Below are 16,753 nucleotides of genomic sequence, written 5' to 3'. Positions count from 1 at the left end.
AGTACTAAATTATCCAGCAAAATTACTTACATTTATTTGTGTTCGAGTTATTACCTTCTACTACTCATAACATTTGGCTACATATATATAGGTGAAATTGTCTCTAAACCATCTACATCCTGTACTCAGAAGTTGGAAAATGTTCCTGATTGCATTCATTGTCACACTATGAGGTTTCAGCATGAAACTCCAACATTTTGTTGCGGAGAGGGATCAGTAAGATTGGTAAATACTGAAGTTCCAATACAATTATACGAGTTACTTGTTGACGAGTCAGACGAAGCAAAAGAGTTCCGTCGAAACATTAGAGCATATAATAGTATATTTGCATTTACGTCTTTTGGTGTTAGACTTGACAAAGAACTTGCATCTTCAAGGAAAAGAGTTTACACCTTTAAGGCACAAGGTCAAATTTATCACGATCTTCCGTCATTGCTTCCACGTGAGGATAATCTATGTTATTTTCAATTATATTTTTTTGACACGGACAATGAATTATGCAATCGGATTTCAAAATTGCAAGAAGCCAACTTATCTGAGGAAGTTGTGACGAAAATTAGGCAGCTAATGGATGGGAATCCTTATGCACAATTCTTTTGCCAGCTAAAGGATCATTCAAGCTTCCAAGATTTACAAATTCGAATTGCTGCCAATGCTACACTGGATCAACGTGTCTACAACAAACCATCAGTAGATCAAATTGCTGCAATTTGGATAGATGGAAACAATCCAAATGTACCATTCGATAGAGAGATTATTGTTCATGAGCATTCCGGCAACAAACATAGAGTCAAACATTATTATGGTTGCTATGACCCACTCCAATATCCTCTGTTTTTCCAAATGGAGAGGTTGGCTGGCACCAAGGAATACACAAATATAAATCAAAAAGAGGTGCAAGTACATCTGAAGTTGCCAATGTAAACCAGAATGTCCCAACATACACGTCCGCTAATGAGGTGTTTCACAAAGAGGAGCAAGGTAAAGTATTGCAATTAAATTACGTATCACTTTAGTTTTCTTATTTGAATATTAACTACACTAACAGATACTACTTATTTTTGTAGGGGTACGTCGTGAATCTAAATCATGCGTGTCTTGTAGAGAGTATTATTGCTACAAATTTCAAATACGCAAAGGAGAAAAGACAATACTACTATTGTGCGGACGGTTATTGCAACAATTTGTGGTTGACATGTACATCAAGTTAGAAACAACAAGACTTGAATTCTTTAGATTAGAGCAAACACTACTTAGAAGGGAAATATTGCAAGGTATAGTTGATAGTATCATGGCTGGAGAATATAGAGGAGATAAAGTTGGCCAAAGAGTAATATTACCGGCATCATTCATCGGAGGCCTTAGAGATATGCGCCGTAGGTATATGGATGCAATGGCTTTGGTTCAACGTTTTGGAAAACCAGATTTTTTATCACAATGACATGTAATCCCGATTGGGCGGAGATCCAGGAAAATCTATGCGAAGGACAACTTGCACAAGATAGACCAGACTTAGTGACTAGAGTTTTTAGGGCAAAATTACAGGATTTAAAGGATCAGATTTTTAAGAAAAAAATATTTGGTCATGTTGCGGCACATGTCTTCGTGGTTGAATTCCAAAAAATAGGCCTACATACACCTTTTGATAATACTTGAACAAGGGTACAAGATAACATCAGCAGACCAATATGACAAGTTTATTTCTGCGGAACTTCCTGATGAAGAAGAATATCCACTCTTGCATGACTTAGTTGTCAAGCATATGATGCATGGTCCATGTGGAAAACATCGTCCAACAAATTTATGCATGACGGATGGTCAATGCAAGAATCACTATCCTAGGCCATTTAGTAATAAATTAATACAAGGAAAGGATGGATACCCTATTTATAAGAGAAAAAATGATGGAAAGATCGTAAATGTCCGTGGCATGAGAATGAATAATCAGTGGGTTGTGCCATATAATCCTTACTTACTAACTAGATACAATTGTCATATTAATGTGGAGTCTTGCTCTGGAGTGAAAGCAATCAAGTATCTCTATAAGTATATATATAAAGGACATGATAGGTGTACTGTTTATATTGAATCAGATGATGGCAAAAAAGTAGTTGATGAAAAATCCAAAATTTTCAAGACGCACGTTGGGTGTCTCCGCCAGAAGCACTATGGAGAATTTATGAATTCAATCTCAGTGAAATGCAACATCCGGTCATTAACCTTCAACTACATCTCCCGGATAGACAAACAAGTAAATATTTATCTCTAACAAGGTTAATTAAAACTTTTGATGAAATAAATAACTATACAAGTTTCTGTGAAATGTCAATACACAGTGTGCTATTGGAGCAAGCAAAATTTGCAAAATGTGATTGCGTGGGAATATGCAATGCTAACCATGCTCACGGAATATTTTCGGACATGCTCGAGGGATACTGAAGCACGACAATACCTATACAAAGAATTTTCAGAGTATTATGTGTGGAACTCACAGGGAAAGATATGGACAAAAAGAAAAACAAGATCAGTTATTGGTCGAATTGCTACTGGTAAGATGATCTATCTATTCTCTTTAAGATAAATCTTGATGAAATTAATAATTTGAAACAATATTAGTCTTGTAGGATTGGGCACTTTCTGTTTGATAAATTAAAACAATTAAGGCATCAACCAAATAATACGCAGTCTAGGATCTGATATACAGACTATCAAAAAACAGAAGTCAGGGGTAGAAAATTCACAACATAAATGTGAGTTTCAGAATGTAGCCAATCCTAAACCCAAATAAAGGAGGAGGGTAATGACAGGTTGACGCCAGCGGAAAAATAGTCAAAAGTATAACGAAGCTGTGATTTATAGTCCGTAAACAAATGCGAGTCCTTTGGAACTATTTATGCAAAATAGAATATGGCTATTACTTAAAGTTCTAATCTATAATAACAAGAATCAGTAAATCTAGATAGTTTTTTCCGGGGGTCCTATTCCTTTTACTGCAATATGGCTATATAACAGTCTATAAGAGTTCATCATTATTTCTTAGAGTTGAATCCATTAGCTTCGTTACACGATTGATTGAAATAAAATAGGACACAATGACTTCAACTAATGCCTAATCTATTTTTGGCATATGGCCGAGTTGAAGTTAACGTGATGAAGATACTAAATGGAAAATATTTTTTGTGCTGCAAACAAAAATATATACAAATGTGTATAGTGCAAAATTATCAAAAACTATTTGCACTTGTCTACAGCAAAGTTAGAAGTTGGTGTTATACGTTTCTTGATAAACATATTTCAATTCTTATCAGCTAAGAATATTCTAAGGCTTCAACAAGAATTCAGAATCCAACATGTTTAAATAACGACACTTCTTTTAAGTAAAGAAGAAATATATTTTGGCATTAGCCATTGACTAGGCTACATTATACTGACAGTCTGCACCCTGTTGTATTTTATCTGGATAAATGATAATGATTAGTCTTAGCAGTTAATATAGAATTTTACTCAATGTTACAGCTAATCGTAGAGAAGGCGAAAGGTATTATTTGAGATTATTGTTGAATCACGTCAGAGGACCCTTATCGTTTAAAGACTTGCTAACTGTTAATGGAAGAGAGTGTGAAACATTCAAAGAAGCTGCAAAGGAAAGAGGTTTATTAGAATCAGACAACAGTATTTCAGAATGCTTACGTGAAGCGGTCCTCTTCAAAATGCCATCAGCGCTGAGAAATTTATTTGCAACAATTTTGGTTCATTGTAATCCAACGGACATTAGGAAGCTCTGGGAAACCTATTACGAAGATATGCCAGAAGACTTTAGAAAAATACATGACAATTCTCATGTTGCTCAACTCCAATGCACGTTGAAGAGCATCAATTATTTCTTAGAGAGCATGGGCAAGAAAATTGACAAGTATGACTTCCTTAAACTTGATCATGGGAGGGATAATGGTAATGTATCGGAATGCAGAGAAATAATCGAAGAAAGGTCTATAAATGTATCGCCCGAAGATTTTGATGCACAATCAAAACTAAATCCTGAACAAGAACAAGCTTTCAAGACTATATTAGAGAGAGTCGACTCTGGCAGAGCGGGATTGTTCTTTGTGGATGGATCTGGAGGAACTGGAAAAACATTCCTATATCGTGCATTGCTTGCAAATCTTAGATCAAGAGGCATGATAGCTTTAGCAATGGCAACAAGTGGTGTAGCAACTACAATTTTACCCGGAGGTCATACAGCTCACTCTAGATTCGACATCCCTCTTCAGACAACTGATACAACAATCACAAATATGTCAAAACAGAGTGATGGTGCTAAATTGATAAGAAAATCAAAGCTAATAATTTGGGATGAAGCACCTATGGCCAATCATCAGATGATTGAAACCGTTGATAGGAGCTTCAGAGATATAATGGATATTAATGAACCCTTTGGTGGAAAAGTGATGGTCTTCGGAGGTGATTTTCGTCAAGTACTACCAATAGTTCCAAAATCTACCAGAGCTTAAACAATAAATGCAAGCTTGGTAAAATCATATTTGTGGAATAAAATGGAAAAGATTCAATTAATAAGAAATATAAGGGCAAGAGCAGATCCAACATTTAGCGATTTCTTACTACGGATTGGTAATGGAGAGGAACCTACAATAAGAGATGATATGGTCCTTCTTCCAGAAAAATTGATCGTCAAACATGATGGTGATAGTACTGGTGAAGATAATTTAATAAGAGAAATATTTCCATCTCTAGATGAAATGTCAAGTTGTGCAAAATACATGACAGAAAGGGCTATCTTGGCTAGAAGAAATGAGTATGTTGATCAACTAAATGAGATGTTAATTGCTAAATTTCCTGGTGAAAGCAGAACCTTTTTGAGTTTTGACTCCGCAGAGGATGATACCAACAACTACTACCAGGAAGAGTACTTAAATACTTTAACACGAAGTGGCCTTCCACCACACAGGTTTGTGTCAAATTGCTATTCTCTATCTTTCTGTGAATTCATTGTGTACTAGATCTGACAATATAAAAAGAATCTCTCGATATATTTTTAATTGAGATAAATTTATTAAACTTACCGTAATCCTATTATGTATACTCATGCAAATTCATCTTATACAATTTTTCCTTCAGAGTTTTACACAAAAGTTGCATGCGTTCCTTTTAGTTCTAAGAATACTCAATTCTATTATTGAAGTCAATATTCGAAACTTATAGCAAATGTAACATTCAGGAAAGACAAAAAAATAGAAGATCATTCTGAGAATTGGGAATTATATTAATATAGACTATTGTTGGACTTTAAGCCATTGGGCTTTAAAGTAGAAGAAGTGTGAATTGGAAATGGAGGGAAATAAAATGGAGGGAAAATGAAAAATTTGAAGAAGTGAACTTTTGTCTTGCACTTTGTCCCTCATTGGTGAGGGACAACCACATTTGTGTGCTTATATATAGAATCACTTCTTAAAGCTCTTAAAAGGAGTTGAAGAGAATGAACCCTCACGCCGTCGTCGTCGCTCGCTCGGCTTCGGCTTAGGCTTTGTCAAATGATCGATGAGATTATTTTTTAGACAAAATTTATTTAATTATTTAATAATTAATTAAATGCCAAGTCACTGCTGGAAATACGCCAGAATCTTGCTAAAGATTCAGAGAGCCTATCTGACCGCGATTCTGCCGCGGTCGCGGTGGAACCGCGGTAGGTTTATTCAGAGAGCCTCTCTGACCGCGGTTCTGCCGCGGTCGTGGTGGAACCGCGACAGGTTTATTCAGAGAGCCTCTCTGACCGCGGTTCTGCCGCGATCGCGGTAGAACCGCGGCAGGCAGTGTATTCTTCTGAAAAGTCACCTTTTCCAGACGCCTCTTCTGATAATTGCCTATAAATTCTGAGGCAATTCTCCATTTTCTAGACGCAAAAAACACTCCAGAACTTCTTTCTTTCTGAATAAACTGCATCTTAATTCGCAGTCTCTCTCTCTCAAATTCGTAAGTGTGATTTTGCTCCGTTCTTTGAGTTCGTTGGTATCCTGCAGTTTGTATTGCCACTGTTGTAGGAAGGTTTATTCCGCTTTATCCTAGAAGGATTTAATCCATTACCTTGGCAACGTGTGAGGGGGTTAAAATTCCTTAAGGACACACAAGAAAATTATGGACTCGGAATAATTCTGATTCTTTATTGTTTTTTCTAAATTTCTTTATTCTTCTAACAGTTTTGTTTTCTGATTTTTGTTTTAACACAGTAACGCTCACAAGCTTACGGAATTTTATAAATTACTAACGTTTCTGTGTTGATTATTAAACTGTTTTCTATATACTTTGTTGGAGACTAAAGTCTTGTTGCTTTCTACTCCTATAATTGTTTCTGTCCGGTTTAAAGTACATAAAAACTTTGCCGGAATAATAAACGTACGGGTTTGAAGTATATAAAAACTTCACCATTGTTACGTGTTGTATGGTTGGTTTGGTGTTCAGTTTGAAGATATTAAAACTTCACTGATTTAACAAGTTCTGTATTGTTTTCAACTTTACAGAAATATGACGAATGAAAACCAAACTAATAGAAGTGTTGCGGGAACGATTTCTACTGTTATGAGTGTTGCTGCCTCGTCAAGCCATTCTACTCCAGCTCATGCTATGGCACCGGCAGAAAAACCCGGAAAGTTTTCCGGTATTGACTTCAAATGCTGGCAAATGAAGATGCTCTTCTATCTTACTACGTTGAGTTTGCAACGTTTCATCAAGGAGGATCCTCCGGTCATGGATGAAAATACTCCGGATGATGAACGACTTGTTGTAACTGAAGCATGGAAACATTATGATTTCTTGTGCAAAAACTACATATTGAGTTGTTTGGAAGATGGCTTATACAATGTCTATAGTGTCATGGAAACTTCAAAAGCGTTATAGAATGCACTTGAGAAGAAGTACAAGACTGAGGATGCCGGACTTAAGAAGTTTGTGGCTGCAAGGTTTTTGGATTTCAAGATGATTGACACTAGGTCAGTCATAACTCAAGTCCAAGAATTACAAGTCATTGTGCATGACCTCCTTGCTGAAGGTATGACCCGAATCAATAATTTTATTAATAAGATTTATCTTATTATTAATTATGAATTTGTTATTGAAGGTATGGTCATAAATGAGGCCTTTCAAGTCGCTGCTTTCATTGAAAAGTTACCTCCGTTGTGGAAGGATTTTAAGAACTATCTTAAACACAAGCGGAAGGAGATGACACTAGAAGACTTGATTGTTCGTTTGAGGATAGAAGAAGACAACAAAAATGCTGAAAAGAAGTCACGTGGAAACTCGACAATAATGGGGGCAAACGTTGTTGAGGAGGCGCCACAAAATAAGAAAAGGAAGAAGGCTTCCGGACCAAAGAATTACCCAAGCAAGAAAAAGTTCAAGGGTAATTGCCACAACTGTGGAAAATCTGGGCATAAGGCCATGGATTGTCGTGCGCCCAAGAATGATAAGAAGAAAAAGAATCAAGCTAACATGGTTGAAGATGAAATGGAGGACTTATGTGCCATGTTGTCTGAATACAATTTGGTAGGAAATCCAAAAGAATGGTGGATAGATTCTGGAGCCACCCGCCATGTTTGTGCTAACAAGGAGTTATTTTCTTCTTATGCCCCCGCAGGACCCGACGAGACAATCTTCATGGGAAATTCATCTACGGCCAAAATTGAAGGAGTTGGCAAGATTGCATTGAAGATGACGTCGGGAAAAATAGTGACTCTAAATCAAGTCCTCCATGTTCCAGAAATTCGCAAGAATCTTGTGTCTACCTCATTTCTTGTCAAGAATGGATTCAAATGTATTTTTGTTTCTAATAGTGTTGTACTTAGTAAGAACGATGTATATATAGGAAAAGGTTACCTAAATGAGGGCCTTTTTAAACTAAATGTAATAGCAGTTCCTATCAATAAAGTGAATGTTTCTTCTTACTTACTTGAGTCAAACACTTTATGGCATTCACGTTTAGTCACATAAACTTCAAAACATTGCGGAAGATGATAAATCTAGAAGTATTGCCAAAATTTGATTGCATTAATTCCAAATGTCAAATATGTGTGGAATAAAAGTATGCTAAGCATCCTTATAAGTCCGTTGAAAGGAATTCAAGTCCTTTAGACTTAATTCACACAGATATTTGCAACATGAAGTCAACACCATCTCGTGGTGGGAAAAAATATTTTATTACTTTTATTGACGATAGCACGAGATACTGCTATGTTTATTTACTTAATAGTAAAGATAAGACAATTGATGCTTTCAAGCAATACAAGAGTGAAGTTGAAACGCAACTAAACAAAAAGATCAAAATGATAAGAAGTGATAGGGGTGGCGAATATGAATCTCCTTTTGAAAAAATTTGTTTGGAGAATGGCATTATTCACCAAACAACTGCCCCTTACTCTCCACAGTCTAATGGAATTGCGGAGAGGAAGAATCGAACATTGAAGGAGATGATGAATGCATTGCTAATAAGTTCTGGCTTACCACAGAACTTGTGGGAGGAAGCTATACTTACAGCTAACCGGATAATCAACCGTGTACCTCATAGTAAAACACAGTCCATTCCTTATGAAAAGTGGAAAGGAAGGAAGCCTAGCTTGAAATACTTCAAAGTGTGGGGGTGTTTTGCTAAGGTACAAGTTCCTAAACCTAAAAGGGTTAAGATAGGTCCAAAAACGGTTGATTGTGTGTTTATTCGATATGTAACCAATAGCAAGGCATATCGTTTTCTGGTTCATAAATCAGAAAATCCTAAGATTCACATTAATACGATAATAGAATCAGATAATGTTGAATTCTTTGAAACTATTTATCCGTATAAAAAGGAAAGTGAAGTGACCTGCCAAAAGTCAAAACGACCTCGGGAGGAAATAACAAATGGTATGCCTAATGAAGAAAATCCAAGAAGAAGTAAACATCAAAGGATATCTACTTCATTCGGTCCAGATTTTCAAACTTTTCTGTTAGAAAATGAGCCCCATACCTTCAAGGAAGCAATGTCTTCCTCAGAAGTACAATATTGGAAAGAAGCTGTCAATAGTGAAATAGAATCCATATTGAGCAACCATACCTGAGAATTGGTTGATCTTCCTCCAGGTAACAAAACGTTGGGTTCTAAATGGATTTTCAAGAAGAAAATGAAGGACGATGGTGTCACACCTCCTTTTTGCGCGCCTATCCCGAAGGATAAATGCGCGGGGGAGTTTTTCCAATTTAAGTGACAATATTCGAAATAGGATTATTTATTTAATTCAGAGTCGTCACTTGGGAAAGGTTTGGCTTTTGGTGTCCCAAGTCACCGGTTTATCTTGAATCCCAAATCGAGGAAAATATTCGACTTTCCAAATCAAGTCTGCGAACCAGAAATTCTAAGTAAGGAATTCTGTTGACCCGAGGGAAGGTGTTAGGCACCCCCGAATCCCGTGGTTCTAGCACGGTCGCTTAAATTTCTATAATGGCTTAAATATCTGATTTTAATACATGTTATAACGTATGTGCTTTTTTTATTAAGTTTAAACCGCTTTTATTATTATTATTTTTATAGAATTGCAACGTCGTAAAAATGCATCTCGAACCACGTCACAATCAATGCACCCGTGGTTGTTAACACATTCCGACTCCGTTGAGATTTGAATTTGGGTCACATAAATGCGCACCCGAATTTAAGAATGTAATTTAATTAAGTCGCGCCTAAAGAGTCTAACGCGTTATTATCTTTGGGGAAGGCAGTGAAATTCACTAAACAGTCCATCCCAAATTCTAAGTATTTTATTTTCTTGACCAATTATTGAGGGCCCCGCAATTTACATTTTTATTTGACGAGGCTCGTCTCATTTTCTGAAAGGATAAACCTACAGCGACTACATTTCTATTATGTTTGTCTCTAAAAATGAAGGAAAATACACGCCAATTAAATTAACGTGCTTGGCCAGCTCCGGCCTCTTATTAATTATCAGATTAATTATTTATGAGGCGGGGAATTGTTTCATGCCTTATTCCATGAGCGAACATGCTTTTAACTTAATAAAGGAAATTGCATACAAGATTAATAAAATGCTAAAACTCACGCTAAACATTCTTCCAGTTAAATTTAAACTAACTTATTTAAACTAGATTAATGGAATTAACTATTAGAAGCTGCTACTAATGAGATTCGAACATGGTCCTATAAACTGCCTAACGAAATCCAATTTGATAGAGTCAGTTTAAATGACTTAGAACTATATTGCATCTTTTGCCAAATTAGAAACAACCTGCCTTACATGTTTAAAAAAAGAATAGAGATGAGATTTAACTATCGATATACTAAACACCTATGCACTCAATGTCATACAGACAACTAAATAACTAAGATCAACAGTGTTAAACAAACTAAGTTTCAATTAAGTACAAGCTACCTAATGTATTTTCTATTGAGTTACAAACTAACGAATTACACAAATCTAACAACATTTTATAAAGCTGTAATTACAGCAGCAAATGATTAAACTCCTTCGCATCTTTCATTTCATGCTTTTACGGTTACATCGATGTGAAATTCTAGTGTGTACCTGGATGTTGAAACACAAAAGAAGAAGAAGAAGGTAGACAAATCAGCAGCAGCAAAAGAATGGCAGCAACAACAAACTATAGTCACAGCAGCAGTAGCAGATTCAAACCAACAGCAACACCAATTCCAAACTAGAAACAACACTCCAACAAAGCCCGAAATGTTTTGTAAACCCAACAACAAAAATCAACACCAAAAAAAACTCAATTGAACTTGAAACAACTCTCTCTTTATATAGAAACAAACTCTCTCTATATCCTTTTCTGGTTTTAAACTCTTGGGTCTCTGCCTAGTTTTCTGATTCTTTATGTTGCTGAAAACTAAAGGGAGATAGATTTTTAGAGAGGCTTTTATGGCTGAAACTCTTTAGTTTTTTTCAGGGGTCCTTCTTTTTTTTCCTACTCTTTTCAGGTCTGCACCTTTATATCTATAGAAGGGAAGAAAATTGTCCTTAAAGACAGGCTGCCTGGGGCTTAAAATAAGCCTTAAAGGTTGTCATCTCCACTTTGGATTGTCTAGGCATGGGGTTTTCTTCTACTTTAAACTGCTGAAATTCAGAAAGGCAGTGGATACCCTGCTGTACAGCAGGTTCCACTACCATTCTCATGTGCATCTTCAGCCTTTTATTATTAAACTCAGTTTACACCTGACTTCTCATCTGTAAAGATGTCAGCCAAGGTGTATTTGCACTATAGATTATTCTAATGGTTCAACCATACTCAAACTGGCAGTCCACTTAACTTAAGCTCTGAAATTTCCATTAAGATTGCAACTATAACCAATCCTTAAGTGGTTTCTGACTTAACTTGACATACTATAAACAACTATACTCAATTCGTAGTTGGATTCAAACAATGCCTTAGTGAGAACTAAACAACACAAGTCAGATTAGTTACCATTCCAAACTGAAACCAATTGACGACATATATCGAATCGACTACGCGAATTACAACACATTCAATCAATACCAAATGAATCAGAATCGAACAGTATTAACAGGGGGTGCAAATTGTACTGTCAAAACAAAGATTTGCCCCGGAAACTAATTGATCGACCAAATTTATTTCAATCGATTATATAGTTAACACACATACACTCAATCAGTGAATAGAGAAAAACTCGACCAAATAAAAGGTCCGGGCAAGGTGGATAGAATAGTCGACACAAAAAATAAAAAAATAAATCAACTAACATTTGAACACATGAACAAACATTTAACAAAACAAACAACATGAACAGGCAAGGAAAAGAAGAAGAAAATACCTTAAAGAATTGAAAATCAGACGACCATGTCTCGGATTCTGAATCGAACCTCTTTTGGGGTTGAACGGACTTTAATCGAAGTGTTCTCAACTGAGAACACTTCGATTAAGGTCTGTTAGACCCCAACCTTCTCGTTTAATTGGACAAAAACTTCAGATTCCAGATTTCTAGGGTTCTTGGGCCTGATTTGGGACTTGGGGTTTTCTGGTTAGATTCGGACCAAACCAAGCTTGATTTGGTCACGAGGGAGGTCAGGGGGGTACCTGGTATGGGTATTGATTTGGGGGGTTTGGCATAGGTTGGGGTCCGGCTCAAATCTTCAAACGAAGATTCGAGACGGTGGGGGAAGATTCGAGACCCATGGTTTGTAGATCCGTGTTCAGGGGGGTCAAGGTGTACTAGGGGTGTTAGTCTGGTGGTCACCGGCGTTGTTGCCGCCGGGTTTACGGTAAGGGAAAAGGGGGCGGCACTAGGGTTCTAAGGGTTTGGGTTCAGTGAGGGAGACGACGCGAGGGAGGGGGTCTGGCTTAGGGCGTGGGGTGAGAGGGGAAGGCTTATATACGGGATGGGTGGTTCAATCATGGCCGTTGGATCATCAATGATCAACGGCCTTGATCTTTCCACTTAAGGGAAAGACATCGTTTGGTCTCATGTTGGGGATGGGTCAATCCGGGTTTCAGTGGGTCGGGTATCTGGGGAAAGCTTGGGAGTCGTTGGATTGGAAGGGATGAACGGCTCCGATTGGTCATGCCTAAACAGCGTCGTTTGGATTAATGAGGGACCTGAACTGGACCGTTGGATCTGTTTGACCAATGGTTCAGATGAAGGGTGCCAAAACGGCGTCGTTTCTTTTGTATCTGGGGAGGGCCGGATTGGATCAATGAGTTTGGGCCTGATTTTTGGGTCTAAACCAGCCCAATTCTGATTTGTCCACATTTAAACCATTTCTTTTCTTCTTCTAATTCCCTTTCTAAATACTAATCTACCAAAAATCCTAAAATAAGTTGTGAAATTATAATTATACTAAAAAGACATTAATTGACTCACACAAGATCAAACATTAACTAAACAAAATCACACCAAAAAATAAAAATGACAAAATTAACCAAAAATAATATTTTTGTGATTTTCATTCATTTAAAAACCAACTATGATTTAATTAATTCCTAATAGTAGAACCAGATCCCGACTTTATGCGCGACATATATTTTTGTATTTTCAATTGATAAAACTAAACAAATCATAGATAAAAGCTACAAAAATGCTAAGCAAATTCACAAAATTATACACAAAGACAATTTATTATTATTTTTTCGATTTCTTTTGGAGTAATTGTCGTGTAAACATAAATCACGTGCTCACAGCTGCCCCTCTTTTCCCGAAAACATGCGAGGTTTTCGTGCAAAGATAAAGTGAGCGGATATGAGCGATTTTTGCCCATTGGACTACTCCGTGTGAAGCACATTTTTGAAAGATTTGACTGAATCTTTGCTTCAAAGATTTCCTACATATCCTGGGCTAAACAGGAATCAGGTCACTGTAGTTCGGGAAACTTTGGTAGCTGGGACTACCATGGGATTGCAATGCTTGATGTTACTACTGCTGCTATTGACGCTACTGCTTTACCGACCTCCTTATTACAAACAAAGGAAATTGAAACTGAACTAACTGCCAACCACTAGTTATAAGATTCCTATCTATAATTCTTTTGCAACTTGATCTTGGGTCTTAGCTGATTCTGCTTGTAGACTTTGATCCGAATCTTGATGCTCGCAAGTTGTAGGCGCTTGTTTATTTCTGCAGTATTGAGTGAAACGGGATTGGCGGAGCTCGGGAATTTAATCAAATTTTGAGCGACCTGCCCTTTGTTTGTTCCAATATTTGGGAACATCTTCTTTTTCTTCTTTTTTTTTATTCTGGATTGAGACTCAAACCGTAGATCATCTCGATCCATGCGCCTCGAGGTTAGACCTGCTGAGACAACAAAACAAACGAACGAAATTTTCTGCCCCAGTTTTACTAGGAAAATTTCATGAGTTAATTGCCATAAAAATCTACATGATTGATGAGGGGATTGGAAACCTCTAGTCTAAAAGGCGCAACTCAGGGATTGGAGCCCTAATGTCGCAAAAGGTAAAAATGCGCAACTCAGGGATTGGAGCCCTAATGCTGGCTAAAGAAAAATTGCTCAACTCAGGGAATGAAGCCCTAATGTCGGCTAAAGGAAAGTTGCTCAACTCAGGGATTGGAGCCCTAATGCTGGCTTAAAGAAAATTACTCAACTCAGGGATTGGAGCCCTAATGCTGGCTAAAAGGAAAAATGCTCAACTCAGGGATTGGAGCCCTAATGTCGGCTAACAGGAAAAACGCTCAACTCAGGGATTGAAGCCCTAATGTCGGCTAAAGGAAAAACGCTCAACTCAGGGATTGGAGCCCTAATGTCGGCTAAAGGGAAAACGCTCAACTCAGGGATTGGAGCCCTAATGTCGGCTAAAGGAAAAACGCTCAAATCAGGGATTGGAGCCCTAATGCTGGCTAAAGAAAAGTTGCTCAACTCAGGGATTGGAGCCCTAATATTGGCTAAAGGAAAAACGCTCAACTCAGGGATTGGAGCCCTAATGCTGGCTAAAGAAAAAACGCTCAACTCAGGGATTAGAGCCCTAATATTGGCTAAAGAAAATTGCTCAACTCAGGGATTGGAGCCCTAATGTTGGCTAAAGGAAAAACGCTCAACTCAGGGATTGGAGCCCTAATGTCGGCTAAAGGAAAGTTGCTCAACTCAGGGATTAGAGCCCTAATGTCGGCTAACAGAAAAATTGCTCAACTCAGGGTTTGGAGCCCTAATGTCAGCTAAAGGAAGCTCGTTCAACTTAGGGATTGGAGCCCTAAATTGGGAGGATTGCCAGGTTATGCCGGTAAACCGACCGGGTTATGTCGGTAGAAAAGGAAAAAGGGCTCCTGGGTCATGCCAGGGAGGTTCACGGGTTATGCCGTAAAGAAAAAGAAGTCCTCGGGTTATGCCGGGGAGGAAAGAAAAAGGGGCCCTGGGTTATGCCAGGGAGATCCATGGGTTAATGCCGAAAAAAGGGAAAGAGTCCTCGGGTTATGCCGGAAAAGTCATCGGGTTATGCCGAAAAAAGGCAAGAGTCCTCGGGTTATGCCGGGGAAGTTATCGGGTTATGCCGAAAAAGGGAAAGAGTCCTCGGGTTATGCCGGTAAAGTCATCGGGTTATGCCGGAAAAGGTCCACGGGTTATGCCGGGAAGAATCATCGGGTTATGCCGAAAAAGGTCCACGGATTATGCCGGGGAAATCATCGGGTTATGCCGGAAAAGGTCCACGGGTTATCCGGGGAAATCATCGGGTTATGCCGAAGAAGGTCCATGAGTTATGCCGGGGAAATCATCGGGTTATGCCGGGGAGATCATCGGGTTATGCCGGAAAGATCATCGGGTTATGTCGGAAAAGGTCAACGGGTTATGCCGGAAAAAATCACCGGGTTATGCCGAAAAAAGTCCACGGGTTATGCCGGGGAAATCATCGGGTTATGCCGGGGAAGTCCACGGTTTTTGGTCGGGATTTGGATAGAAAAAGCTCCTTGGGTTATGCCAGGGAGATTCACGGTTTATACCGGGATAATTGAGGAATGAGGTCCTATGCTACCATGATTTGTTTTTCTTTTGGGGTTTTCATTTTTATTTCTTGTCTTCTTTCTTTTCTTTGGTTTTCCTTTTATATTTCCTTTTATTTCTCAAATTGCATGAAAGAATTCTGGGGAAACTTCCTTTTTGGTTGTTTTCCTGCTGCAAAGCTGTTTCAACGCTCGAGCATTTCATTTCTTTTGGGCTATACCTGCTTCTTGCACGGTTGCTTTGAGTAAGACCTGTTTTCAACAAAGAACAAATTATTAGTTGAAACGGTGGTTGGTTTTGTGGCCTTGATCGTCTCCATCGCTTGATCCCGTCCCCATTTCCATTGAGAACTGTGCTGCTTGTTGGCCTTGAGGGTGAATCTCTTTCACACTGACCAGGTTCAGCCTTAGGATTACATGATGACTCACCCGTGTGGGCTCTGTCCTTTGCTTTATTCTGCCCTTAGGAACTTTGCCTTTGACTTTCTTTCCTTTCGAACGTCTTTACTTTGGAAGCAATCAACCACCATGGTCAGTCGGGATTGGACTGACACACCACTGAGGCTATGTATTTTCTTTGACTCTTGCCAGGCGGGGCCTTGTGAAACCGGTCCTGCCACCTTTTCTTTGTAATTGTTATGGAATCAGAATTAAACCGAAAGGGATTCAAAGAGAACTATGCAAAAGGCAAGCATATGAGTTTAAAGAGAAGCGTCCCTTTCGGGGGAAAAAAGGACTTATCTGGGGTGCATGCTGGCTTCAAACTAACATGACATGCTTCTTGGACTGGATGCCCGATCCGCACCAAACTCTAGCTTCTTATGAACCTATTGATCTGTGTTTCCAAACCAGAGAACCTTGCCAGTACTTTTAGTGATGAAGTATCCTCTTTTCGGCCGACAACGCCCTTTGCGGGTTTTCGCTAATCGACCTCTCTCATTTTTGATTTCTCTACTCTCGTCACCTCATGGTGCCCGAAGGTTTTCACCGATAAGACTCTCTCATTTTATTTCTCTCAATTTGACTTCTATCAGATTCCAACAATGACGTTTTCCACTTTTCTGTCTTTGCCAATTGATCAGAAGGACTTGGACAAGGTCTTTGGGGTAAAATGATTTTGGGTGGAACTACAACTTTGGAACCTTTTCGGCAGTCTCATGGCCGAACCATTATAACTTCTGCCCTAGTTTTACTTTTGGGGAGCTTCTTGGATTTTATTTTTGGTGTGACTGAACCCCAGAGAGAGGCTGCCTACATATCCTTTCGGAATCAAGTCAGACGTAATTC

General features: G+C 38.4%; 1 protein-coding gene across 1 annotated transcript; it reads left to right on the top strand.

Annotated features, from left to right (window-relative positions):
• Positions 1 to 1,291: 1,291 nt before the first annotated feature.
• On the top strand, positions 1,292 to 4,511 carry LOC142182255 (uncharacterized). The gene is made up of 4 exons (XM_075256412.1): positions 1,292 to 1,409; positions 1,662 to 2,251; positions 2,495 to 2,549; positions 3,517 to 4,511. The coding sequence occupies exons 1-4, from the start codon at positions 1,292 to 1,294 to the stop codon at positions 4,509 to 4,511; spliced, it is 1,758 nt and encodes a 585-aa protein (XP_075112513.1).
• The last annotated feature ends 12,242 nt before the right edge of the window (positions 4,512 to 16,753 follow it).

This window comes from Nicotiana tabacum, chromosome 6 (assembly GCF_000715075.1).
Source record: "Nicotiana tabacum cultivar K326 chromosome 6, ASM71507v2, whole genome shotgun sequence".
In the NCBI taxonomy this organism is placed as follows: Eukaryota; Viridiplantae; Streptophyta; class Magnoliopsida; order Solanales; family Solanaceae; genus Nicotiana; species Nicotiana tabacum.
Note: the sequence above shows the minus strand (reverse complement) of the source record. Positions and strands in the feature narration are given on the sequence as shown.

Excerpts from the sequence above, each read along its gene's own strand:
- LOC142182255 (XM_075256412.1), top strand. The coding sequence starts at position 1,292 with ATGGCTGGAGAATATAGAGGAGATAAAGTTGGCCAAAGAGTAATATTA. Across the intron at positions 2,252-2,494 it reads TCTCCCGGATAGACAAACAA|GGAAAGATATGGACAAAAAG; the intron begins GTAAATATTTAT and ends TGGAACTCACAG. Across the intron at positions 2,550-3,516 it reads TATTGGTCGAATTGCTACTG|CTAATCGTAGAGAAGGCGAA; the intron begins GTAAGATGATCT and ends TCAATGTTACAG.